General features: G+C 51.8%; 2 protein-coding genes across 3 annotated transcripts in view; both read right to left on the bottom strand.

Annotated features, from left to right (window-relative positions):
• MARK4 (microtubule affinity regulating kinase 4) overlaps positions 1-23,788 on the bottom strand; it is a 206,685-nt gene extending 182,897 nt beyond the window's left edge. The window contains exon 1 of one of the 2 annotated variants that reach the window (XM_049787247.1): positions 23,783-23,788. The gene's annotated coding sequence lies outside the window, so the exon portion shown is untranslated. Of the gene's footprint in view, positions 1-23,617; positions 23,624-23,782 lie in introns of those variants that run through there. The other variant, XM_049787248.1, reaches the window with a different exon arrangement.
• The window catches only part of RELB (RELB proto-oncogene, NF-kB subunit), a 33,318-nt gene that overhangs the window by 5,186 nt on the left and 413 nt on the right, over positions 1-27,719 (bottom strand). The window contains exons 2-13 of the mRNA XM_049787523.1: positions 27,551-27,663; positions 27,216-27,458; positions 24,406-24,527; positions 23,074-23,235; positions 22,953-22,967; positions 22,740-22,834; positions 13,348-13,383; positions 10,650-11,005; positions 6,997-7,154; positions 3,040-3,131; positions 2,771-2,902; positions 1,528-1,632 (exon numbers count right to left, since the gene is read on the bottom strand). Of these exons, the coding sequence (XP_049643480.1) occupies positions 1,528-1,632; positions 2,771-2,902; positions 3,040-3,131; positions 6,997-7,154; positions 10,650-11,005; positions 13,348-13,383; positions 22,740-22,834; positions 22,953-22,967; positions 23,074-23,235; positions 24,406-24,527; positions 27,216-27,458; positions 27,551-27,663 (1,629 nt within the window). The remainder of the gene's footprint in view (positions 1-1,527; positions 1,633-2,770; positions 2,903-3,039; positions 3,132-6,996; positions 7,155-10,649; positions 11,006-13,347; positions 13,384-22,739; positions 22,835-22,952; positions 22,968-23,073; positions 23,236-24,405; positions 24,528-27,215; positions 27,459-27,550; positions 27,664-27,719) is intronic.

The following is a 27,719-nucleotide window of genomic DNA, read 5'->3' as shown; positions in this document are numbered from 1 at the left end:
GTATTGTAGTGTACTTCCAGGTTTTGTCATTCTTTTTTTTTTTTTTTTTTGGTTTTTGGACCATACCCAGTGACACTGAGGAGTTACTCCTGGCTATGTGCTCAGAAATTGCTCCTGGCTTGGGGGACCATATGGGACGCCGGGGGATCGAACCACAGTGTGTCCTAGGCTAGCACAGGCAAGGAAGATGCCTTACCCCTTGCGCCACTGCTCCGGCCCCTTTGCCATTCTTTTTTGGGGAGACATACACAGAGCTCAAGCTTATTCCTGCCTCTGCTCTTGGGGAACACTCTTTGAAGTGCTCAAGGACCCTATGGGATGGCAGGGCTCGAAACCAGGCCAGCCACATACAAGGCAAGTGCCCTCCCAGTGGGCATTTTTACTCACTCTGGCCCCTCTAAATCTTTCCTCTTTTTTGGGGGGAGGTTTTGAGCCACACCCGGTGGTGTTCAGGAATTACTCCTGGCTCTGCACTCAGGGATCACTCCTGGACACGCTCAGGGGATCATATGGGTTTGATGTAATGGCAGTTGGACTTGGACATGCCCCTTGAATACCCCACTGGACTTGTATAGGCCCTGGACACTCCCCTTTGTCTTGCTGGGTATAAAAGGAAAAACTTGGACCATTCTGGAGGGGGCCCAGGAGAGTCACCAGAGCAGTGCCTGCCAGCCCAGAGATAAAGCATTGGGAGATGCTGCCTGTTTTGTATCTATCCCCCCTTTCTTTCTCTGTTGAACTTGGGCCTCCCCCAGCCAACCTGGCCTCAGACTCCAGGAGGAATAAAAAAGATACTTGGGTGCCTGAGAGATAGCACAGTGGTAGGCATTTGCCTTGCATGCAGCCGTTCCAGGACTGATGGTGTTTCGAATCCTGGCATCCATATGGTCTCCTGTGCCTGCCAGGAGTGATTTCTTTTTTTTTGTTTGTTTTTGGGCCACACCGGCGGTGCTCAGGGGTTACTCCTGGCTGTCTGCTCAGAAATAGCTCCTGGCAGGCACGGGGGACCCTATGGGACACCGGGATTCGAACCAACCACCTTTGGTCCTGGATCGGCTGCTTGCAAGGCAAATGCCGCTGTGCTATCTCTCCGGACCCCAGGAGTGATTTCTGAGAGCCAGGAGTAACCCCTGAGCACTACCAGGTTTGGCAAAAAAAAAAAAAAAATCACAAAAAGATACTTGATTTTTATTCTCTCTCTCTCTCTCTCTCTCTCTCTCTCTCTCTCTCTCTCTCTCTCCTCTCTCTCTTTTTCTCTGTCTCTCTCCTCTCTCTCCCCCACCTCCACATTAGCCTCATGCAAGACAAGGGCCTTCCCCACTGTGCTATCTTTCAGGCCCCTAAAGCATTTCTGGTACAACTTCATGTGTGCTTAATCAGTGCCTCCTCAACAGGAGCCCCTGGCAACAGTCTGTGTCCATCAGATGCCCCCCCCCCAGGGCACAGGAAGGAGCCTCAGTCCCTGTGCCAGTCCCCCCTCCTCTGCTGCCCTGTCCTCGTCCCCTGCCTGTCCTGGTCGGCTCTCACCTTTTTGCACCTTGTCACACAGCAGGTAGAGTTCTTCACCCCCCGTGCAGGGACCGCTCTCCTTGTTGATCCGGCAGATCCGAAGTTCTGATGTGTTCGTGGACTCTGGAAGGGAGATGGGGGGGACCCCCAGACATCCGTCACCCAGCCCTGAGCAGGAGCCCCATGGGGACCCGTCCTGAGACAAGTAGACATAGGAGAAGAAAATGGGGAGTCCTTCATTGTCCCAGACCAGGGCTCAGGCAGAGGGAAAAGAGTCTTAGAAGGGAGGGGTGCATCGAAAACTAGCTGCCCCCCCCTTGTGACTGACTGAGTCTCTGCTCAAAAGGAAGGGCTGGGGGCAGAGCCATAAATTGCCTTGCAGGTTGCCAACCTGGGTTCGATCCCCAGCATCCCATAGGGTCCTCTGAGCCTGCCAGGAGTAATGGCTCCTGAGCACAGAGCCAGGAGTAATCCCTGAGCAGTTGCTGGGTGTGGCCCAAAACAAAATAAAACAAACTAAAAAAGATAGTTGTGTTACTTTTTTGTATCCCACAAGGGGATGTTGAGAAACTTCCAGTTCCTGGTGGTTCTCCAGGGGTGGGGGTGAGGGAGATCCAATGTGTGCAAGAAAAGTGCCTTAACCTTCTTTTAGGTCCTAAGTCTCAGGGGACCCTCTGGGCTGCTAGGGGTCACACCATTTGGCCACACAAGGCAAGCACCCTCTCTTCTATACTATCTCTCCAGTTTCACACACACACACACACACACACACACACACACACACACACGTTTCACCTGTGCTACCTTGGAGACATCCAGAATGGTTGTACTTGCTGCACCCTACAAGGACCTGTTTCCACAGGCTACACTCTAAATATTGATCCCCTGGATTTGGGCAGGGTTCAACCTACCCAACCATACAGGGTGATACTGTTGAGCAGGCCTTGAACCCAGACACGATAGCTGGAACTATGGCAGCCATCTCCTGACCATGAGGAAAGATGCAAGAAAGCAGCCAGGCCAGATGCCCAAGGGGACCTGCTCTTAACACTACCCACATGGTGGTTCGAATCCCGGCATCCCATATGGTCCCTTGAGCCTGCCAGGAGTGATTTCTGAGCATAGAGCCAGGAGTAACACCGAGCGATGCCGGGTGTGACCAAAAACAAAAACAAAAAAACACTACCCAAACTCATTTGTTGTTAGCTCTCGCCCCACCAAGGGCTGTGAGGGGTTCAGATGTAGGGATGCCAACACTCACTCTTGTCGTAGACAGGCTCTGAGAGCACTGGGTCCAAGCGTCGCAGCTGCCCCTGCGAGTCCCTGTAGGAGGCCAGGAAGCAGATTCTCACGACATTCATGTCCACTTCCTGATGGTTCTTTAGGGAGCCGGCTGTAGGCGAGATAGGGGGTGCTAAGAGAGGAGCGGCAATGCTGGGGTGGGAGAGAGGGCAGGGGCACAGAAAGGAAAGCTAAGGAAGAGAAGAGACACGGGAGAGAGGGGGTAGGGGACGGGGCTTGGGGACTCACCATTGTAGGGGTCGATGCCCAGCTGGATCTTCCTCTCGATGGCTGCTTCAATTTCCTTTTTCCTCACACACTGAATGCCCAGGTTGTTGAAGCTGCAGGGTGATTGGGGGGATAAGACATGAGGGGTGGGGTCACCCACAGAAGGTCACTGGGAGATGCTGCCTGAAGAGCCCCTGGACGAGTTGCCAGCCAATCTATGGCTTCCTCGTGTTTTGTTTTTGTTTTTGTTTTGTTTGGGTCACACCCGATGACGCTCAGGGGTTACTCCTGGCTATGCGCTCAGAAGTCGCTCCTGGCTTGGGGGACCATATGGGATGCCGGGGGATCGAACCACGGTCCATCCTAGGCTAGTGCAGGCAAGGCAGGCACCTTACCTCTAGCACCACTGCCCGGCCCCTTCCTCGTGTTTTGATGTTGAGGCTCGAACCCAGAGCTTCTCATATGCAAGAGAGGTACTCTGTGACAAAGTCACATCCCTGGACCCAGCCTTCCTGATCTAGTCTGCTTTTACTTTTTGTTTGTTTGTTTTGGGGCCACACCCAGCAACACTCAGGGGTTGGTTACTCCTGGCTCTGTACTCAGAAATCACTTCTGGCTGTCGGGGGATGCCGGGAATCGAATCTCGGTCCATCCCAGGTTGGCTGCATGCAAGGCAAACGCCCTACCACTGTGCTATCACTTCAGTTCCTGCTTTGACATTTTTAGGTCACACCTGACAGTGCTCAGGACTGACTCCTGGCTCTGTGCTCAAGGCTTATTCGTGGCTCTGCATCAGGGATTTCTCCTGGCAGGCTTAGGGGACCTTGCGGGATGCCGAGGTTCAAACCTGAGTCGGCTGTACACAAGATAAGTGTGCTGTCCACTGTACTTACTAGCTCTCTGGTCCTGCCTCCTTATTTTAAATAATTATTATTTTATTATTTATTTATTTTTAGGTTTTGGATCCACACCCGCAGCTCTCAGGATTTACTCCTGACTCTGCGCTCAGAAATAACTCCTGGCAGGCTCAGGAGTGGGATGCTAAATGGTTTGCTGGGGATCGAGCCTGGGTTCGTCCCAAGTCAGCTGCATGCAAGGCAAAAACCCTACCACTCTAGGGGCTGGAGCAGTGGCACAGGAGGTAAGGGTCTGCCATGCCCGTGCTAGCCTAGGACAGACCATGGTTCAATTCTCCAGCGTCCCATGTGGTCCCCCAAGCCAGGGTCGATTTCTGAGCGCATAGCCAGGAGTAACACTTGAGCGTCACAGGGTGTGGCCCAAAAACAAACAAACAAAAAAGACCTACCACTCTGCTATAGATTCGGCCCCTTTATTTTATTTATTTATTTATTTTTGGTTTTTAGGCCACATCTGTTGTCTCTCAGGGGTTACTATTGGCTCTGTGCTCAGAAATCACTGCTGGCAGGCTTGGGGGACCATATGGGATGCCAAGAATTGAACCTAGAATTGAACCATCTGGGTCAGCCTCTTGCAAGGCAAACTTCCTACCACTACGCTATTGTTCCAACACCTATTTATTTTTTATTTTGTTTGTGGGCCACAAACAGCAGCTCAGGGCTGACTCCTGGCTCTGAGCTCCGGAAGTACTCCTGGCCATGCTCATATGAGATGCTGATGCCAACCCCAGTTCATCAGTGTGCAAGGCAAATGCCCTTCTCGTTGTACTATTGCTCTGGACCCTAAAAATAATTATTTTTAAAATAATAGAGCTGGAGAGATATCCTGAAGGTAGGGCATTTGCCTTGCATGCAGAAGGACAATGGTTCCCTGAGCCTGCCAGGAGCGATTTCTGAATGTAGAGCCAGGAGTAACCCCTGAGTGATGGAGGGTGTGATCCAAAACCAAAAAACAAAACAAAACAAAACAAAAAAACCCACAGGTGTGGTGCTCCCCGAAAACAAATGAAAACAAGAAAAGAGGGGCCAAAGAGATAGCATGAAGTTAAGGCGTTGCCTTGCATGCAGAAGTGGTTCAAATCCCGGCATCCCATGTGGTCCCCTGAGCCTGCCAGAAGCAATTTTTTTTTTTTTTTTTTTTTTTTTTTTTTTTTTGTGGTTTTTGGGTCACACCCGGCAGTGCTCAGGGATTACTCCTGGCTCCATGCTCAGAAATTGCTCCTGGCAGGCACAGGGGACCATATGGGACGCCGGGATTCGAACCGATGACCTTCTGCATGAAAGGCAAACACCTTACCTCCATGCTATCTCTCCGGCCCCCAGAAGCAATTTCTGTGTGAAGAGCCAGGAGGAACTCCTGAGCACTGCCGGGTATGACCAAAAAAACAAAACAACAACAACAACAAAATAAACAAGAAAAGAATGGAATACCAATCAATGTCTTCTCCAATTTTAACAGGAAAAAACACATATTTTCAAGGTTTTGTAACTGTAGCAAATATTTCTTTTCATTTGTGTTAAGACATGCTTCTAATTACAAGATACGAAACATGCCAAGGGCCTGAACAATAGTAGAGGCCTTAGCATGCACACAGCTAAACTGCTTGAGGTTTGATCCTCAACATCCTGTATAGTCCCCTGAGCACCACAAGGAGTGATTCCTGAGTGCAGAGCCAGGAGTGACCCCTGAGCACTGCTAGGTATGCCCCAAATACAAAAAAAATTTAAAAAGGGGGTACCAGAGTCACTCCTGAGATTCTCCTGGTTGGATGCAGGCCCTGAGGATGAGGCCCTACTCGTACTCACTACATGCTGGGGGATCCTCACACCTCAATGGCCTTCCAGGGTCTCCAGGAAGGAAGGGAGGAGAAGGAAGAAAGGAAGGAAGGAAGGAAGGAAGGAAGGAAGGAAGGAAGGAAGGAAGGAAGGAAGGAAGGAAGGAAGGAAGGAAGGAAGGAGGAAGGAAAGGGCCAGAGCGCTAAGTGGTAAGGTGTTTGCCTTGCATGCAGCCAACACAGGACGAACCCTGGTTCAAGTCCCGGCATCCCATATAGTTCCTAGACTGACAGGAGCAAATCTGAGCACAGAGCCAGGAGTACCTCCTGAGTGCCACCTGTTGTGACCCAAAAATAATTTTCAAAAAATGAAGGAAAGAAAGGAAGAAATGAAAGGAAGGAAGGAAGGAAGGAGTAGAAGAAAGGAATGGAAGGAAAGAATGGAAGGAAGGAGTGGAAGAAAGGAATGGAAGGAAAGAATGGAAGTAAGGAAGAACAGAATGGAAGGAAGAAAGGTAGGAATGGAAGAAAGGAAGAAATGGAAGAAAAGAACAGAAGGAAGGAATGGAAGAGAGGAAGGAAGGGAAGGAAGGAAGAATGAAAAAAGAAATGGAAGAAGGAAGGAGGAAAGAAAGGAATGGAAAGAAGGAGTGGAAGGACAAAATGGAAGGAAAAAGGTAGGAGTGGAAGGAAGGAAGGAAGGAAGGAAGGAAGGAAGGAAGGAAGGAAGGAAGGAAGGAAGGAAGGAAGGAAGGAAGAAATGGATGGGAGGAATGGAAGGAAGTAAAGGAAGGGAGGAGTGGAAGAAAGAAAAGAAAAGGAGGAATGGAAGGAAGGGAAGGAGGAAAGAAAGAAAGGAATGGGAGGAAGGAGTGGAAGGAAAGAATGGAAGGTAGGAAGGAAAGAATGGAAGGAAGGAAGGAAGGAAGGAAGGAAGGAAGGAAGAAAAGAATGGAAGGAAGGAAGGATGGAATGAAGGAGGAATGGAAGGGAGGAATGGAAGGGAAGAATGGAAGGGAAGAATGGAAGGAAGGGAGGGAGGGAGGGAGGAAGGAAGGAAGGAAGGAAGGAAGGAAGGAAGGAAGGAAGGAAGGAAGGAAGGAAGGAAGGAAGGAAGGAAGGAAGGAAGGAAGGAGAGAGAGACGGTCTGTGGTCTGTGGAGTGAAGCAGCCTCGACAGACCCCACCCTCCATCCTTCCCTGGGGCCTCAGTGTCCCCAAGAGGCAGGCCCGGTTTCCCAGGTTTCACTCTGCTCGGGTGCGGGAGAGGGTCGGGGCTGTGGATACCTGTGCCGGGGCGTGACGTGGGGTCGCAGCCGGACTCTGCACACGCCGTCGGTGCAGTCCTTGCCCACGAGGCTGTGCGGGTGCACGCGATACGGCCAGTCCTTCCACACCAGGCAAGCGGTCACCTCCACCTCCCGCAGACCCGCGCAGTCCCGGAGCTGCGGGGAGACGAGTGCGCGCTGGGACCCCACAGGGTTCACCTGTGTCCTAGTAGCCCCAGGCCTCCCCAGAAGGTCTCCCCCAGCTGCCGGGATAGTCCAGGAAGGGATAACAACACCCCCAAACACACACACACACACACACACACACACACACACACACACACAGCCCCTCTCAGATCCTTCTGATTCTGCCTTGGGGCTCTTGGGACAGCGCCCTCCAATGGGCTTATTTTGACCCCTTTGGGGTGCTCAGGGGCTAGTCCTGACTGTGCTCTCGCTGTTGTACAAGGGATTATGTGGTATGTGGTGCTGGGAACTGAACCCTGAGCTCCAGTAGGCAAAGTTCATGATAAACTTGCCTCGCATACGACTGACCTGGATTTGATCCCCAACACCCCATAGGGTCCCCAAAGCCATGCCAGGAGTGGTTCTCGAGCGAATAGCCACAAGGAATCCCTGAGCCCAGGCAAATGTGCTCCCCAAACCAAAATCTAGACAAAAAGAAATGAACCCTCCTTCCTGCCCAGTTTTCCTTCTTTTGGAGGGGATGCGGAGTGGGTGAGTGATGGGTGTGGGCCAAACCATCCAGCGGTTCTCAGGGGTGCCTCCTGGCTCTACGTTCAGGAATCACTCCTGCCAGGCTCAAGGGATCAACCTGGTTGACAGTGTCCAAGGTAAGCACCTTGGGGCCGGACAGATAGCACAGAGGTAGGACATTTGCCTTACATGTGGACACCCCAGGAGATGGTGGTTCGATTCCCAGCATTCCATATGGTCCCCTGGGCCTGCCAGGAGCAATTTCTGAGCTCAGAGCCAGGTGTGACCCAAAAAAACCAACCAACCAACCAAACAAACAAACAAAAGAAATCACTCCTGGGAGCTGGAGAGATAGCGGAGCAGTAGGGCATTTGCCTTGCATGCAGCCAACCCTGAACGGACCCACGTTCTATCCCTGGCATCAGGTATAGCCCCCGAGCCTGCCAGGAGCAACTTCTGAGCAAACCCCTGAGTGCGGCCCGGTGTGGCCCAAAACCCAAAAATAAACAAACAAATAAATAAATAGTAAAATACAGGAGCCAGAGCTATAGCACAGCGGGTGGGGCATTTGCTTTGCATGCTGCCGACCTGGGTTCAATCCCTGACATCCATATGATCCCTTGAGCCTTCCAGGAGTAACTTCTTTTTGTTTTGTTTTGGGGCCACACCTGGTGAAGCTCAGGCTATGCGCTCATAAGTTGCTCATAAATTGCTCCTGGCTTGGGGGGCCATATGGGACACTGGGGGCTCGAACCGCAGTCTGTTGTAGGATAAACAGGCAAGGCAGACGCCTTACTGCTTACGCCACCGCTCCGGCCCCCAGGAGTAAGTTCTGAACACAGAGCTAGGAATATACCTGAGTGCTGCTTGGTGTGGTCTACAAAAACAAAACAAAAACAAACAAACAAAAAAAAACTATAAAAGTAAGGGGCCAGAGTGATAGCACAGCAGTAGGGCGCTTGCCTTGCACGTGGCAGAATTGGGACAGACCCAGGTTTGAATCCTGGCATTCCATATGGCCCCCCGAGCATATGAGGAACCATTTCTGAGTGCAGAGACAGAAATAACTCCTGAGCACAGCTGAGTGTGGCCCAAAAGTCAAAAACAAAACAAAAATAAAATAAAAGTAAAAATACAACGACAGGACCCAATTAAGCCACAGAGGCAAATCGTCCCACGGACAAGGCTGTTCATAACAGTAAAACATGCGTCTCGGCGGGGCAGTGCTGCCCCCTACAGGGCATTTGGAGAACTGGCGGCTGCTGTCAACCGGGTCTGGGCTCCATGACTTGCAAAAGCTGTGACAGCAGCAGCCAAACCCAAAACATTTTTATTTCGTTGTTCTTCGCTTGTTTGTTTGTTTTTTTGAAGTCACACCCGGCATTGCTCAGGGATTCCTCCTGGCTCTACGCTCAGAAATAGCTACTGGCAGGTTCGGAGGACCATATGGTATGCCGGGATTCGAACCACCGTCCTTCTGCATGCAAGGCAAATGCTCTACCTTCGGTCATTTGTTTTTTTTTTTGTTTGTTTTTGTTTTCTTGGTTTTTTTTTTTTTGGTTTTTGGGCCACACCCGGTGGTGCTCAGGGGTTACTCCTGGCTGTGTGCTCAGAAATAGCTCCTGGCAGGCACGGGGGACCATATGGGACACCGGTATTCGAACCAACCACCTTTGGTCCTGGATCTGCTGCTTGCAAGGCAAACACGCTGTGCTATCTCTCCGGGCCCTCGGTCATTTGTTTTTTTGGACCACACCTCGTGATGCTCAAGGGCTACTCCTGGCTTTGCACTCAGGAATCACTCAGGCACTGCTCAGGAGATCCTATGGGATGCTGGGGATTGGACCCGGGCTGGCACTGTGTAAGGCAAGCGCCCTCCCCGCTATGCTAACTCTCCAGCCTTGTCTCACACTATTGTTTAATTTGCTTTTTTCTGCCTCATTCGCAGGGTCCAGAGCTTACTCCTGGCTCTATGCTCAGGAATCATTCCTGGCAGTAGCTGGGGAACCCGAGACAACACCAGGGTTCAAACTTGGGGCCTGCTTCATGGAAGGCAAACACCTTCCCTGCTCCATGTCTCTCATCCCTGGTCCACTGATTTCATTCTTTATTTTTTTTTTTGTTTGTTTGTTTGTTTTTGAGTCACACTGGGTGGCACTCAGGGGTTACTCCTGGCAGGCTTGAGGGATCATATGAGATGCCACTGTTCATCCTGGGTCAGTCTAGTGCAAGGCAAACACCCTACCGCTGTGCTATATTTCAGGTCAGATTCCATTTTTTTGTTCTGTTTTGTTTTGTTTTGGGGCCACTCCCAGTTGTGTTCAGGGTTTACTCCTGGCTCTGCACTCAGAAATTACTCCTGGCAGGCTCAGGGGACCATATAAGATGCCAGGAATCGAACCCCAGGTAAGCCAAGAGCAAGGCAAACACCCTCCTGCTATGCTATCACTCTGGCCCTTTCCACTCTTTTTTTTTTTTTTTTTTTTGGTTTTTGGGTCACACCCGGAAGTGCTCAGGGGTTACTCCTGGCTGTCTGCTCAGAAATAGCTCCTGGCAGGCACGGGGGACCATATGGGACACCGGGATTCGAACCAACCACCTTTGGTCCTGGATTGGCTGCTTGCAAGGCAAACGCCGCTGTGCTATCTCTCCGGGCCTAACACTTTTTTTCTTGAATGGGGGGAAAAATCATACCAGCCATGCTCAGGGGTGACTCCTGGCTCTGAACTCAGGAATCACTCAGGCGACCCTATGGAAATCTGAGGATCAAACTTGCGACAGACACATGCAAATCAAGCAAGCAAGCACCCTGTCCTACCCATTGGACCATCTCTCTGGCACCCAACCTGCTAACTGGCTCTAGAGGGCAAGGATGCAAATCCCCCAGTGGCATGCTTGGGGTCGGCAAGCTTGGGGCCCTGTCCCCCCACTCCACCATCCCGACGTCCCCCCCACCTCGATGGCGGGCAAAGTCTTGCTGGCCTCGGTGCTGCTCTCCCCCAGGATGCTCCCAGCTGAGCGGCCTTCGCACTCATAGCGGAAACGCATGCCGCGCTGCTTGGGCTGCTCCGTGATCAGCAGGTGGGGCCGTGGTCCTGGGCCCCCGCTTGGGGGGACCAGGCGACTCAATGGGCAGCCCCAGGGTGGAGGCGTCGAGGCTGGAGGAGCTGGTGCTGCAGGGCTCAGCGTGACGGTGCTCAGGGAGGCTGTCCCTCCTCGGGGTACCAGGCGTGGCACCCCCTCGCTGCCGGGGCCCAGCAGTGCCCCGTCCACGCTGAAGCCGTTCTCTTTGATGTACTCGTCGATGATCTCTGTGGGAGAAGAAAAATGGGGGGCAGGCATGACTGCAGGCTGTGACACACAAAGCAGTGGGGTGACCCACCCCTCCCGACCTGGCCTGTGCCCTGAGTGTTCCCAAGCCTTCATTTCTTCTTCATTTCTTCTCTATATTTTTTGGGGGTGTAGCTTTTCAAGTAATGCTCAGAGTAAGAGGGATCACCCGCAGTTTGCAGTCCGAGGGTGTCAGGGGGCGCCCAAGCAGTGATGTTGAGGATGAAACAAGCATCCCTGGCATTGTTGTTTTTTTTGGGGGGGGTGTCTCCAGGCAGTGCCAGAAATCAAACATGTGCCCTAACCACTGTGCTGTCTCCCCATTTTCTTTTTGTTTTGTTTTAGTCATACCCGGCTTGCTCAGGGGTTGCTCCTGGCTCTACGCTCAGAAATTGCTCCTGGCAGGCTCGGGGGACCATATGGGATGCTGGGATTCAAACCACTGACCTTCTGCATGCAAGGCAAACGCCTTACCTCCATGCTCTCTCTCCTGCCCCATCTCCCCCATTTTCTTTTATTTATTTTTTTTCCATCTCCCCATTTTCAAGGCATTTTTGTTTTGTTTTACTTTGGGTGGTGCTCTGGGCTGACTCCCGGCTCTTTGCTCAGAGATCACTCACAGTGCGCTCAGGAAACCATATGGGGTGCCCAGGATCAATTCCTATGCAAGGGAAACAGCCTAACTGCTGACCTATATCTCCAGTCCCCTTAAGACTTTTTTTTGGAGGGTGACGGTGGGAACATCCTGTGATACTCAGGGTTTTTTTCTAGCACTGCATTCAAGATTTATTTAATTCTATGGGCCAGAGAGAGCGCATGGAGGTAAAGCATTTGCCTTTCATGCAGAAGGTCCATGGTTCGAATCCTGGGATCCCATACGATCCCCTGAGCCATCCAGGAGCAATTTCTGAGCATAGATCCAGGAGTAACCCCTGATTGTTGCCAGGTGTGACCCCAAAACAATAAATAAATAAATAAATAATTTGGGGCCAGTGAGATGGCGATAGAGGTAAGGTGTCGGCCTTGCAAGTGCTAGCCAAGGAAGGACCGCGGTTTGGTCCCCCCAAGCCAGGGGCAATTTCTGAGCACTTAGCCAGGAGTAACCCCCGAGCATCAAACGGGTGTGGCCAAGAAACCAAAAAAAAAAAAGAATTACCAAAAATCAACAACATACTTAATTCGGGGCCGGGGAGATAGCATGGAGGTAAGACATTTGCCTTTCATGCAGAAGGATGGTGGTTTAAATTCCGGCATCCCATATGGTCCCCTGTGTCTGCCAGAAGCGATTTCTGAGCATGGAACCAGGAGTAACCCCTGAGCACTGCCAGGTATGACCCAAAAACCAAAAAAAAAAAAAAAATTTACTTAATTCTAGGGGTCAGAAATATAACACAGTGGTAGGGCATTTGCCTTTACACGCAGGCGACCCAGGACGGACCCAGATTTGATTCCCAGCATCCCATCTAGTACCTGAGCCTTCCAGCAGCAACTTCTGAGCATTGACCCAGGAGTGACCACTGAATGTCACTGGGTGTGACCCAAAAACCAATAAGTAAATGAATAAATAAATAAATAAAAGCTGATCAGCTGATAGCACAGTAGTAGGACATTTGTCTTGCAAAGTGGCCATCCCGGGATGGACCTGGATTCAATCCTCAGCATTCTATATGATCCCCCGAGCCTGCCAGGAGCGATTTCTGAGAGCAGGGCCAGGAGTAACCCCTGAGCACTGCCGGGTGTGGCCCCAAAACAAACAAAAAACAATTTCCTTCCTAACCTTGTCAATATCATCCATGCTCCCTTGTCTTTTTATTTGTTTTTTTTTTTTTCCCTTGGGTCACACCCAGCAGTGCTCAGGGGTTACTCCTGGCTCTACGCTCAGAAATCTGCTCCTGCAAGGCTCGGGGGACCATATGGGATGCCGGGAATAAAACCACTGTCCTTTTGCATGCAAGGCAAATGCTCTACCTCCATGCTATTTTGCTCCCAGCCCTTTCCCCACCCGAGATCTTCTCATTTCTCGAGATAGTTTGTTGTGTTCCTTTTCCTATTGTCCCCTTGCCTAGAGCATCATGAGCTGGGGGTTGCAAAGACTTTGGTTGGGGCTCATCCCCTGCTGCCTGGAACAGTCAGGCCCACTTCCCAGGGTTACATGTATACTGCAGGATGGAGTCAATGTCAGCATCCGGATCCCTCCGAAGACCTGGCTGGGAAAGAAGCTGAGTCTGGCCCAAGTGACAAGCCCTCCCCAACACCTTAGGAACATGCTCAGACCACAACCCCCAAAAAATCAGCCCTTCATGCAACAGGGGAAGCACCTCACCGATGTCCTCAGCCTGGTGATACTCACCCAGTTCGTCTGTGGAGAGAAAAGAGAAAGAGAAACTGAGGTCAGGGAAAGTGGTACCCACTACTGTTTTTAAAACCCTCCATCTCTCCCTTCCTGCATCCCCCATCTTTCGCTCCTGGGGAGCACCAGATTCAGACTTCCCTGGGGGTTCCTGGACCACCCTCCCTTCACCTCCAGATTCTGGGGCCCCAGAGTGCCTTTTTTCATTTTTAATTATAAGCAAAAGGCAAAGAAATAACAAAACTTATATATGCGGTTTTGAATGACTACATCATTGCCCTCCATTGTTCCTTCCCGAACATTCAAGTGGTCTTTTTTTTTTTTTTTTTTTTTTTTTTTTTTTTTGGGCCACATCCGGCGGTGCTCAGGGGTTACTCCTGGCTGTCTGCTCAGAAATAGCTCCTGGCCCTAGGGGGGGTGCGGGACTTGGGTAACCCCAGCACCCCTCTGCCGCCTTGCTCCAGATCTCCAGGGCTTCCCCAGGCCACACGCCTGGGCAAGCCGGTGAGTTGGGTCCCTTGGTGGAGCTTGAAGGTACCCTAGGCCTTCCCCCACTATCCATGCGGCTCCTTAGGAAGGGTCTGGGTGGGGCTCTGAACTTCTGGTCTCCCAGCTTCTTGAAGGATCTCTCCTTCCTGGGAGCCGGGAGTCTAGCAGGAGGAGGTTTGGCTGGCACTGGTAATCTCTGTCCAGTCTACATTTTCAAAATCTCGCAGGGGCGATCGCCCCCGCGCGCACAAGAAACATTAATAGTACTCTCACAAGAAACATTAATCGTACTCTCACAAGAAACATTAATAGTACTCTCACAAGAAACATTAGTAGTACTCTCACAAGAAACATTAATAGTACTCACTATCATTGAATTATGTTTTTATGTATGCAGAATGTCCATTTTGTACTCTGCCCTTTTGCATACCCCTTCATAAGTTCATATTTCTTTTTTTTTTTTTTTTTGGGGGGGGGGCCACACCCGTTTGATGCTCAGGGGTTATTCCTGGCTAAGCGCTCAGAAATTGCCCCTGGCTTGGGGGGACCATATGGGACGCCGGGGGATCTAACCGTGGTCCTTTCCTTGGCTAGCGCTTGCAAGGCAGACACCTTGCCTCTAGCGCCACCTCGCCGGCCATAAGTTCATATTTCTCTTTAACTTCTTTAACTCCTATCATCATTACTCCTTATTTACCCTTTCTAACTTAAGTACTGTTGAGTCCTAAGTCACAGACTAAAGTGGTGCCCTAGAGTTAACACCCACCCAACTATTTTAAAAGGCATAAAAAGGACACATATCTTTTCAACATTTTATGGGTGTTTTCTTTGACGGCTATAACTTTTGCTAAATACTTTCTTATACAGTGATGATTCCCCCCCCCATGTTTTTTATCTTCTCTTTGTGAATTGCTCAATATGAAATTTGGTGTGAAAGAATCCCTCAGTTTAATACTTATGTTTGAACCAAGTCATGGGTCTTGTTGGAAATGTTCTTATGCCCCCATATATCTGATAGCACCACGTGGCTTTATATCTTGTTTGCGTAGGCACACTAACATGGGAAAATACTATACATACCAATAAGTTCTTATCTAATAGAAATGGGAACACACAAATCTTGTAGTGCAATGAGACCTTACACCCTGAACATTGACATAAAGACCTGGCACAGGCCTCAGAAGAATGGGCATTCTCCATTTACCCCTTGATCTACAGAAGACATTTACAAAACATCCAAGGTTGTATATAACATCACCTGGAGGCATTCCTGTACCAGGGACGACCCTACAGCTGCTCTGACATCGATCTACTCAAAAGAGACACCCCTTAACACTGAGAAGACAACAAGAACAATGACCTGCTTACTGGACAGGGCTTGCTGTATTGCCCCTTTATGGTGAGGTTTGTCTATAACATCACCTGGAAGCAATCCTCTACCACGGAAGACCCTACTACTGCTCAGACATCGTCCTGCTCAAAAGAGACTTCCCTTAACACTGAGAAGACTTAACAACAACAACCTGCTTACAGGACAGGGCTTCCTGCATTGCCCTTTCATGGTGAGGTGAAACGAGAAGGCACTCCACATCATGACTTCAATGTAGGACATGCAGATTCCAGAATCTTTAATACAGAAACATGAGACCAACAACAGAGACTGTGTGATAAGTGTGTTGGCGCTACGGACAATGTCTTGGAGCGGACGATAACTTTCCTGAGGCCTAGAGCTGGTCTTATGCCAGGAAACTTCAGGGGTAGGATCTCTTTGTATTTAGGCCAAGGTTATTCCTTTCCATGCCTCTCATATTTTGGTGGGCCTATGCAAACAACAATTGCCACTCTAACAACGTTTTTACTGTGCTCCTTTGACTCTAATCCTTAAAACGCACCCACTTAAAATTTGAGGTTAACTTAAGCTAATATGCATGTACATGGAAATGTAAAAAATACTATGCCTCTAATGTTTAAGGAGTTACGTAAGTTTGATGGCTTTAGATTGCCTTGTGTGCTGTTAAGAAATATTATAATGTGCTACAATCTGGGGACTTGAGGGACAAAGTAATTGCACATGGATTCTGTTTTATTTATCTTAACTTTCTTTGGTGAAAGTTCAAAGTTAAGATATCAGCAAGGGGACTTCTTCTGATAATTATGTTATGGGTGATTGTCCTTCCACTGTAATTTTACCTTATCCTCTTTCTTTTTTTTTTTTTATCTTATCCTCTTTCTTTGCATCTTTTGTTCTCATAATTCAAAATAAAAAATTATTAAAAAAAAAAAAAAAAGAAATAGCTCCTGGCAGGCACGGGGGACCCTATGGGACACCGGGATTCGAACCAACCACCTTTGGTCCTGGATCGGCTGCTTGCAAGGCAAATGCCGCTGTGCTATCTCTCTGAGCCCTCAAGTGGTCTTTTGACAGGAAACTCTGGACTTTTTGCCAAGGGGGAAGGGACACCCCAGATTCTAAAATGGAATGTGGGTGTGTTCGCTGCTGAAAGCCCCCCACTCCCACCCCCACCAGACGCCAGGAGTTGAGTGAATCTTGGAAACAGTGGCTGCAGGATGGCAGAAGTACAGTCTGATATTCTGTGTCCAGGCAGCTCCCCACTTGATACTGAATGCTCCCTCAAACCCCCTCTGTGTCCCTGCATTGGGGAGTGGGGGAGAGGCAGGGGAGAGGAAGGGGCTTTGAAACAAAGCAAAACCAACCTCCCATTATTCCACAAATGCAGCAGCGATACCTGCAAGCCAGCCTGGGGTGGGGTGTGGGTTAGCACCGAAGAGGAAGGGCCACAGCCCCGATGATGCCCCACCCAGGGCCACCCGGCATGATTGCTGGATCCTCTCCCCAGAGGAGCGGCTTCGGGGACCTTTGGTCTCTGCTAGGAGCCCTAACACACCCTTATCTCTGAATCTGTGGACTCAGGAGGGTGAGAAAGCCAGGGCAGGGAGGGGCACCTGCTGGGGACGCTGTACGGGGATCCTGAGGTCACCAGCTGCAGGGGGGGGACAGAGGCATGGGCTGCCTCGGTTCTGATCCCTCCTGGAGCCTACACCCTAACCTCTTTGTGTCTTAGTTTGCTCATCGGTTAAATGGACACTAAAAAACGGCAGCTTCAGGACAGGTGGTAAAGAGTCAATGAGCTCGGGACAGGGAGAGATAGCATGGAGGTAAGGCGTTTGCCTTTCATGCAGGAGGTCATCGGTTTGAATCCCATATGGTCCCCCGTGCCTGCCAGGAGCAATTTCTGAGCCTGGAGCCAGGAATAACCCCTGAACACTGCAGGGTGTGACCCAAAAACCACCAAAAAAAAAAAAAAAAAAAAAAAGATTCAATGAGCTCAACAGGGGAAGCACAGAAAACTGCCACCAGGGGGAATCAGGGAGCTGGGACAGGGGTTATGATTCAAGCTGGATAAAGGGGCGACTTCTGTTTGTTCCTGGACCCCAATAGGGAACACCCTCCCAAGCATCATCCTAGAGGTCCTGATAGTCCCCCGAACTACAGGGCCCAAGCAGCTCCATGCTTATCCTTGAGGTCATTCAACCTTCCAGCCCAGGATCCTGAGAGACAGATAGTACAGCAGGGAGGGGGACTTGCTTGCCTTGGATGGGGAGGGCCTGAGTTTGGTCCCCAGCATCCCGTAGGGTCGCCTTTCCGAGCACCACCAGGAGTCACCCTGAGCACCACCGGGAGTCACCCTGAGCATCACCAACTGTCACCCCAAAACCAAAACCAACCTTGCAGCCTCATTTCTAAGTGCCATCTAGAAGCTTCCCTCCTTTTCATGCTCCCCCCAAAAGGTGATTCAAGGGACCAGAATTATAGGGACTGCATGGTCCTCTGGACACTGCCAGAAGTGACCCAGAACACTGACAGGTGTGGCTGTAAACCAAACCAAACCTGTCCCAATACTAAAGGGTTCCCTGACAGTGGATAAGGGCCAGGAGACTATTTTACATAAAGGGGTGAAGCTCTTACCCTATATCAATGGTCTAAACATGGGGAGTAGGGGTTACCAGATTAGGCCTTAGTCATAGAATTTGATCTGAACCCCAACTCTGTCACCTACAGGCTGTATGGCTTTGAACAAAGCCCTTCATCTCTCTGAGCCTTTTCTATAAAATGAGACTTTGGGACTGGGGATCCATCCCTCAGTGGTCTGGGAAATATTTTGCATAGCTGAGGCCTTGGGTTCCATTCCTAGCACCCAAGCAACAAAACAAGACAAAAAGAGGCCTGAGGGGTCTAGAAAGATAGTTCAGTGGGGAGGGTGCTTGCCTTGTACTCTGGTGGCCTGGGTTTGATTCATGGCACTTCATATGGTCCCCTGAGTTTCACCAAGAGTGATCCCCATGTACATAGCCAAGAATAAGTCCTGAGCCCTGGCAGGTATGGCTCAAAAACAAACAAACAACAACAACAAAAGGGGAGGGCCAGAGTAATAGTACAGCAGGTAGTGTTTGCCTTGCATGCAATTGACCCAGGTTCAGTCTCCAGCATCCCATATGGTCCCCCGAGCTTACCAGGAGTGATTTCTGAATGCCGGGTCAGGAGTAACTTCTGGGTGCTGTCAGTGAAGAACCCAAAAACAAAAAAAAAAAAAAGGGGGGGGGCTGGAGCGATACCACAGAGGTAGGATATTTACTTTGCATGCTGCCAACTTGAGATGGATCTGAGTTTGATCCCCGGTATCCTATTTGGTCCCCTGAGCCTGCCAGGAGTGATTTCTGAGCTCAGAGCCAGGTGTAACCCCTGAATGCCACTGGGTATGCCCCCCCCCAAAAAAAATAAAATAAAGAACTCAACTGTGTCTGTCTCAGGGCCTTTGCACTATTCTCCTCTTCAACGTCCTCCTCCTTTGGTCCTGATTCAAGGCACACCTCCTACTCAAGAAGGCTTCCCTGGGGCTGGAGCAATGGCACAAGCAGTAGAATGTTTGCCTTGCACTCTGCAGACCCAGGTTGAAGCCTGCCAGGGAGTGATTTCTGAGCACAGAGCCAAGAGTAAACTTTGACCACTGCTGGGTATGGCCCGAACACCCCTCAAAAAAAAAGAGGGGGTCCAGAGAAGATAGCATGGAGGTAAGACATTTGCCTTTCATGCAGGAGGACGGTGGTTTGAATCCCGGCATCCCATATGGTCCCCCGAGCCTGCCAGGAGTGATTTCTGAGTGTAGAGCCAGGAGTAGCCCCTGAGTGCTGTCGGGTGTGACCAAAAACCAAAAATAAATAAAAAAGTCTTCTCCAACCTTGCCACCCAAGACCATCCCATGGTCTTCCTACTCACATTAAAAATAATAATTTGGGGCCGGGCGGTGGCGCTAAAGGTAAGGTGCCTGCCTTGCCTGCGCTAACCTTGGATGGACTGAGGTTCGATCCCCCGGTGTCCCATATGGTCCCCCAAGCCAGGAGCAACTTCTGAGTGCATAGCCAGGAGTAACCCCTGAGCATTACCGGGTGTGGCCCAAAAACCAAAAAAAAAAAAAAAAAAATAATTTGTCTGGGGTCGGGAAGGTGGCGCTAGAGGTAAGGTGTCTGCCTTGCAAGCGCTAGTGTAGGACGGACCGAGGTTCGATCCCCCGGCGTCCCATATGGTCCCCCCAAGCCAGGGCCGATTTCTGAGCGCATAGCCAGGAGTAACCCCTGAGCGTCAAACAGGTGTGGTCCAAAACCAAAAAAAAAAAAAAATTTGTGGACCGGGAGAGATAGCACAGCGGCATTTGCCTTGCAAGCAGCCAATCCAGGACCTAAGGTGATTGGTTCGAATCCCGGTGTCCCACATGGTCCCCCATGCCTGCCAGGAGCTATTTCTGAGCAGACAGCCAGGAGTGACCCCTGAGCACCGCCGGGTGTGACCCAAAAACCAAAAAAAATAAAATAATAATAATAATTTGTTGGGGCTGAAGAGATAGCCTGGAGATAGGGCGTTTGCCTTACATCCAGAAGAATGGTGGTTTGAATCTCGGCATGGTCCCCTGAGGCTTCTAGGGGCAATTCCTGAACATAGAGCCTGGAGTAGCCCCTGAGCGCTGCCGGGTGTGACCCCAAAACCAAAAATAACAAAAACAAAAATAATAATTTGTCTTTTATTAATATCACTATATTTTGCACCATGCCTGTGCTCAGAAATCACTCTTGGGGGCCCCTATGGAGTGACAGGATAAAACCTGGGTTAGCTTTTTGCAAGGCAAGCAATGTCCCTACTGTATTATCACTTGGGCACATCTTTGTCTTTTTATTTAATTTTATTTCTCATCGATACTTTGCCAACTCAGACAGAAGGTTAAATGCTCGGGCCTAGAGGGGCGGTACAGCTCGGGCCCTGATGTGCAGAGTCAACAGGATGTGTGTGTGTGTGTGTGTGTGTGTGTGTGTGTGTGAGAGAGAGAGAGAGAGAGAGAGAGAGAGAGAGAGAGACAGAGACAGAGACAGAGACAGAGAGAGACAGAGACAGAGAGACAGAGAGAGAGACAGACAGAGAGAGACAGAAAGAGAGAGAGAGACAGAGAGACCAGGTGGCACTAACTACTCCTGACTCTGTTGACTCTGTGCTCAGAAATCATTCCTGGCTGGCTTGAGGGACATTATGGGATGCTGGGGATCGAACCCGGGTCAGTCACATGCAAGGCAAATGCCCTACCCATTGTTCTAGCACTACAGCCTGAGTGCTAGGATTTGAACCTAGGTCCTTGCACATGCAAGGCATACCCCAGCCTTATTTTTACATTTTCACAGCATTGACAAGGCCTTTTGTCACAGTGATTCCTATCTGGCCCCTCCTACGTGCCACTGGACAGGGAACATGCTATCCCATCTCTCTACCCTGCACCCAGGCTCAATGCTGGAATGAGATTCCTTCTTCGTTCTTTCTTGGAAAGTCTCCCGTTCCCGCCCTGCTATCAAATATCATTGACCCCAAGCCTGCTTCGTGGCCTTGATCCCTCGCTGCTTCTACTGTCTGCCTCCCGGGGTGGGAACCCCATAAGTGTAGACTCAGGGCTGTTTGGGGCTCCACAGAATTCCTCCACACGGCCAAGCATGAAGCTGGGGACAGAAGAGTCGCTTGGCAAATATTGATTGAATGGCTGATATCACAGTCACACTTTGAAAACAAAGATCTAGGCCTCGAGCCAGGAAAGTATCACCCTGTACTTACCCAGAAACTGTCCTCAGTACCATTTTCCCCTTCCACTATCACCTTTGCTCACAGACCTATTAGCCTGGTAGGATTTCCTGCCTCACAACTGAGCCAGCACTTAGGGGTCCCAAGATTCTGTCTCCAGAGAGGGCTTCAGAGCCAGTTCAAAGAGGCCATAATTTTTTTTTTAATTTTTTTTTTTTTTTGGTCACACCCAGCGGTGCTCAGGGGTTACTCCTGGCTGTCTGCTCAGAAATAGCTCCTGGCAGGCACGGGGGACATATGGGACACCAGGATTCGAACCAATCACCTTTGGTCCTGGATCGGCTGCTTGCAAGGCAAACGCCTCTGTGCTCTCTCTCCGGGCCCAATTTTTTTTTTTTTTTTTGGGCCACACCCGGCAGTGTTCAGGGGTTACTCCTGGCTGTCTGCTCAGAAATAGCTCCTGGCAGGCACGGGGGACCCTATGGGACACCGGGATTTGAACCAACCACCTTTGGTCCTGGATCGGCTGCTTGCAAGGCAAACACGCTATGCTATCTCTCCGGGCCCGAGGCCATAAATTTTCATGGACTTAGGGGCCGGAGCAGTGCTGCAAGTGGTAGGGCATTTGCCTTGCCTGCTAGGATGAACCACGGTTCGATCCCCTGGCGTCCCATATGGTCCCCCAAGCCAGGAGTGATTTCTGAACACATAGCCAGGAGTGACCCCTGAGCGTCACCGGGTGTGGCCAAAAACCAAAAAAAAAAAAAGAAAGAAAGAAAAAGAATTTCATGGACTTGAGAACAAATTCCTGCATGCTAAATGTATTATTTTGTCTTTTTTTTTTTTTTTTGAAAGGGGTGTCTAAATCCGACAAAAGCTACTCTTTTTTTTTTTTTTGGGCCACACCCGTTTGGCGCTCAGGGGTTACTCCTGGCTATGTGCTCAGAAATCGCCCCTGGCTTGGGGGGACCATATGGGACACCGGGGGATCAAACCGCGGTCCTTCCTTGGCTAGCGCTTGCAAGGCAGACACCTTACCTCCAGCGCCACCTACCCGGCCCCAAAAATGTTTTTGTTTTTGTTTTTTTTTTTGGTTTTTGGGTCACACCCGGTACGCTCAGGGGTTACTCCTGGCTATGCGCTCAGAAGTCGCTCCTGGCTTGGGGGACCATATGGGACACCGGGGATCGAACCTCGGTCCATCCAAGGCTAGCGGAGGCAAGGCAGGCACCTTACCTCTAGCGCCACCGCCCGGCCCCTGAAAGCTACTCTTACTTCTGTGTTTGAGGGTTACTTCCCACAGCACTCGGGGATCACGCAGTGCTCAGGATCAAACAGTCTCCTACACGTAAACCCCATTCCCCCAAGTCTTTGTTTTGTTTTTCTGGCCTTGAGTTTAACCAAAAATATTTTTCCTGCTTTTGGTTCTATCCTGGCAGTGTTAGGGGGAGTATTAGGAGTATTAGGTGTTCAGGGATCACTCCTGGGGGGCTTTAGGGGAATCACCATATGGCTCTGGAACATACCCCCAGCATCCTATATGCAAAGCATCACAGCACTAAGCTATCTGTCTGGCCTCCATCTAAACACACACACACACACATACACACACACACACACACACACACACGCCTGTTGCAGCTCACACACACACACACACACACACACACACACACGCCTGTTGCAGCTCATTGAATTCTCCCACTGACATTATGTCCATTTTCCAGACAAGAGAAACTGAGACCCAAGAGAGGGAAGAAGATGTGAGGCAGTTTGGTGGTCACCACGCTGGACTCCTCTCTGCGTTTAGACAGGTGCTTACTTCTACTTGTCCAGCTCCTGTTCAGAAGCGGGGTGGAGGGAGGGTCCCCAATTTTGGGTGTAGACCCCCACTTAACAGTAGCAAGGGGTGTGGTCCTACAGAGGGAAGCAGGGGGTGCTGTGGGGGAAGGCTCACCGGTGGTCCTGGAAACTGCAAGCGAGAGCGAGGAGAGGTCAGGAGTGCCTGCGGAGGGAGGGAGAGGAGAGTTGTTTCAGGAACCTTCCAAGACACCTCCCTGCGTTGTCAGGCCCCTCACCCGCTCAGCAGGGTTTGGCTTCGCTTCCTTCCCTGTGTCATGGGCAGGTTCCCCAGTTTCTGGCATTCACCCACACTTTGGTCACACCCAGGGTCCCCGTCAGAAGGGGCCAGGCGGAGCCTTTTCGGGACCTCAAGGAGGAAAGTCCCCACCTCCTTGCTTCTAGAAGGGAAGGTCAGGCCCTGCACCTGCACCTTGGCAGCGTCAAAACATAGCCCCTTCTGCCACTGTCCCCCCCAAACCAGTCGCGTCCCCCAAACCCTTTCTTTCTGTTGTTGATTTTTTGGCTGTTTTAGGTCACATCGGCAGAGCTCAGGGGTTCCTCCTGGCTCTATGCTCAGAAATCGCTCCTGGCAGGCTCAGGGGACCATATGGGATGCTGGGATTCGAACTACCGTCCTTCGGATTGCAAGGCAAACGCCCTACGGCTGTGCTATCTCTCCGGCCCCGCCCATGTACCTTTCAGTCTAGCCCTAGGCCACGCCCTTTCCACAGACCCGCCCCTCCCATAGGATCGACCCCTAATCCATCACCGCGTTTCGCCCGCCCCTCTCCCTCAAGCCCCACCCCTCGTCAATTTCAATCCTTTAGCCTGGCCCCGCCCACACTCAGCGCACTCCCTCTGACCCCGCCTTTCCATTAGGCCCGCCCCTTCCACAAACCCGCCCCTCCCATTGGACCGACTCCTAATCTATCACCGAGTTTGCTCCGCCCCTCTCCCTCAAGCCCCACCCCTCGTCAATTTCATCCCTCTCTATCTAGCCTGGCCCCGCTACGAGGTCCCGCCTACACTGCATCACTCTCCTCTGGCCCCGCCTTTCCGTTAGGCCACGCCCCCTGCGCGCTAAAAGCGGCTTTGTTTTGGCCTCTAGACCCTGCCCTCCATCCATTTAAGGCCATGACCCGCCCCTTGTTTGCTACAGGCCCCGCCCACAGTGTCTAGCTAATGCTGTGGGCGGGACCTGTAACGAACAAGGGCGTGGCCTGGACGCTGCGGGAGGGGCTTGTAACAAACTAGGGATGTGGCCTAGCCTTATACGGAAATGACCACGCCCCCAACCCGCCTCCAGTCCCACCCTCTCCTGCTGTGTCCCCGCCCCTTTCTCTGCCTCACTGACAGGCCCCGCCCCCTCCTCACTCTCCTGCGGGACTCGCGCCTGGGCTGACCCAGGGCCGGCCCCGCATTCGCCCCCTTTTTTTCCTTCCAGGGCTGCGTCCCCCAAAACCTCACAGTCTCCCCGAGAAGTCCAGGGGGTCCCGCAGGAAGCCCCGATCACTCCAGAGTCCCCGCGCCTCCCGATCGTCTCCCCGCACCCAGTCCCTAGACCTTACCCAAGCTCCCCAGGTCTGGCGCAGCGGGCGATCTGCCGACGCGGCGACTCGGCATGGCCACGGACCCGGCGGGGGACGACGGGCCGGGCCCCGATCGTCCGGGACACACGCGGGCCGGCGGGCTGCGGCAGCCCGGGCGGACAAGCGGACGGCGATCGCCGGCAGGCCGGGCGTCCTGGACGCGCGGCCGGGCTCCCGGGGCTGCGGGGGGCTCCGGGCCGGGCCGGGCCGGGCGGGCGGGCGGGCGGGCGGCGGGGGCGGGGCGGCGGAATTCCCCGGCGCCGCGGTCCTGCGCGCCGATTGGCCGGTTCCCCGCCGTGACGTCACGCGAGGGGAACGGGAAAACCCCCGCGCGTCACGTGGGCCCGCGTGGGGGCGGGGCCGGCCGGGAAGGGGAGGGCGGGAGGGAGGGAGGAAGGCCGGCTGGGCGCCTGCTTGCTGTGGGGTCACGCGGGGAGCAGGAGGGGAAACTGAGGCCCGACCCCTCCCCGCGCGATCTGCGGGCGGGACTCGAACCTGTGTCTCTCTGCGGTGGCTCTTCCCAAGAAGGATCTCTAAGGAGCCGGGGTGGGGGCCCCCAAGAGCAATAGCATTCGAACCCCGACATCCCATGGGGGTCACCCTCCCAGAGTGATTCTGATTTCTGAGTGCACACCTAGGAGTAACCCCTGACTGAGCACTTCTAGGCAAGTCCCCCCAAATAAAAAACTTCCTTCCACGGGGTCTTGGGGAGTTTGGTTTTTTGCATCCCTTTGTAGGTGGGAGCAAGGGTGGGTGGTGGGATCCCTTGTATTTCATGGACACCACCTAAGCACTTGTAGTCCCTAAAGAGAGCATTTACTTTTCTTTTTTTATAGTGTAAATTGGGCGTGAAGCATGATGCTTGGCTTTCCACAGCTAGGGCGTCAGGTCTAGGGTTTTTTTCCTAACTGCATCCCACAGCCTGCGAGCAGAGCAGAAAATACTCCTTGATGCTTCTTCCTAGGGGTGCAAACACTTTCCACTGGAAAGTTCCTTAACTGCTTGCTGGGTGGCGCAGGCTGGAGGCCTGGGAGGACAGGCTGAGGGGCTGTACGTGGGCTCAGCGGCATTGCTAAATGTCTCCTGTTCCTATGCATGGCTAGACCGATGGTAGGCTTCTCCCAGTATTAAGGCAGAGTCCGCGTTCATGCGTCACATGGGTGCTCTACCATTTCTGGCCACAGCAGAGTCTTTACATAAAGTTGCCATTGCTGCAGCTGCAGTGTTTACCCTGGATGCAAAGAGGCCTGGTTTGGGAGTCAAGTGCTAGTGGAACAGGACTTTTCTTTGGGCACAGGCCTAGGAAAAGTGGCACCATCTCAAGGTAGAGAATTGTTCTGACTCTAGTCTCGCTAGTCTTAGACCCAGATCCACCCCTACGGTGGATGCCAGGAATTGGGGCTGGAGAGATACCATGGAGGTAAGGTGTTTGCCCTTCATGCAGAAGGTCATCAGTTCAAATCCTGGCATCCCATATGGTCCCCTGTGCCTGCCAGGAGCGATTTTCTTTTCTTTTTTTTTTTTTTTTTGGTTTTTCGGGCCACACCCGTTTGATGCTCAGGGGTTACTCCTGGCTAAGCGCTCAGAAATTGCCCCTGGCTTGGGGGGACCATATGGGACGCCTCGGGATCGAACCGCAGTCCTTCCTTGGCTAGCGCTTGCAAGGAAGGAGCCTTACCTCTGGTGCCACCTCTCCGGCCTAGGAGCGATTACTGAGTGTGGAGCCAGAAATAACCCCTGAGCACTGCCAGGTGTGACCCAAAAACCAAAAAAAAAAAAAAAGGTATTGAGTCCAGGTTCGCTGCTGTGCAAGGCAAACCCCCACACACACACACCCACTGTCTTATTGCTCCAGCTCTAGATCCTGAGACTAGAGAAGCATCAACCTGGGACCTGGGACCTGGGACAGACACTTGGTGATGAGCATGGTCTTGTTTGAAGAGACTGAAATTTTAATTTTTCATGTGAGATAAAATATTCTTTGAAGATTTTCTTTTGAGAGCTTTTGGGCACCATATCCAGTGCTTGGAAGCAACTCCTGAGTCTGTGCTCAAGACTGACCCTTGGTGCGCTTGAGGACCATGTGGTGCTGGAGATCGAAGGCTTTACTTCCCCTTGTTCAACCTCTCCACAGACCTGGAGATGTTTTGTCAAGCACTTAAATATGTGAATACTACACTTTTTCTTTTTGTCTCCAGCAATGCTCAGAGTTTATCCCTGGCTCTGTGCTCAGGAATCACTCCTGGCAGTGCCCGGGGCCAACTTCATGCCAGGCAAGCAAGCACCTTCCCCACTGTACTCTCTTCTCTCTCACCCCCACCAAACCTCTCTTTGAAGCTCAGACTGACCACATTTGAGAAGGAAAAGGGCCCAGAGTAGGCACCCAGGGACACAGTGCTCCAGGCTCAGGGGACGGCAGCTGCAAAGACCCTGAGGAGGGAACATGCTGGGATCTGAGTGGTACTGACTGGAGAGTTGGAAGACAGGACAGTTGAATTGGCAACACTGCAGCTTTCAAAGTGCTGGGGACAGGAGGGCATTGGGGAGTCCTTCCCTCCTGGGATGAACACAGACCACTGGGATGCTGACATTCTGTTTGACGGTGCCTGCAGGACTCAAGTCCCTAGATATAGGCCAGGCTTATTGGGGGTGGGGGGTGTGAGGCCCACACCTTCTGGTGCTCAGGGGTGATTCCTGGTTCTACACTCAGGTACTATTCCTGGCAGGCTTGCGGGGCCATATGGAATCAAACCCAGGTCAGCCATGTGCAAGGCAAAAGCCCTCCCCACTGTGCTAGTATAACCAGCAGTCTCTGGAGAGGCCGGGCTCAGTGAGGGACCCCCTGAAGACAGCTGGAAGGCATTGCCAGCATGGGCAGCATCTGTGACCGGCTGGTCTGCGCGGCACATATGTTCACATCTGGGGACTTTGGGGTTGTGCAAACCATCCTGGAAGGTTCGCCCCCTAGGCCTGGGACATGATGCTGAGAAGGACTTGGGGGCCTCCGTCCAGGACAGGGGTGCGATGGAGGCCTAGGGGCTGTTAACACTGGTGAGTGAGAAATATGCAGAATGTCTGGGGTCGGTCCAGAAGCTAGAAGTCTGGGAGCGTGTGCCCGACAGACAGCAGAGGCCAGAGACCACCAGGACGAGTTGGTGACAAGCTGTAGTAGCGGGAGGGTAATGGGGTCACTCAGGCCCTGCTGAGTGGATAGTGGGAGGCTGGAAAATCCCATCCCTGCAGGAGCAGAGGCATGAGTGGCTACAGGACCCTGCCTGAGTGTTTCTATGGGT

The sequence above is a fragment of the Suncus etruscus genome, chromosome 14 (assembly GCF_024139225.1).
Source record: "Suncus etruscus isolate mSunEtr1 chromosome 14, mSunEtr1.pri.cur, whole genome shotgun sequence".
NCBI classification, from domain to species: domain Eukaryota; kingdom Metazoa; phylum Chordata; class Mammalia; order Eulipotyphla; family Soricidae; genus Suncus; species Suncus etruscus.
The sequence above is the reverse complement of the archived record's forward strand: the minus strand, read 5'-3'. Positions and strand labels throughout refer to the sequence as shown.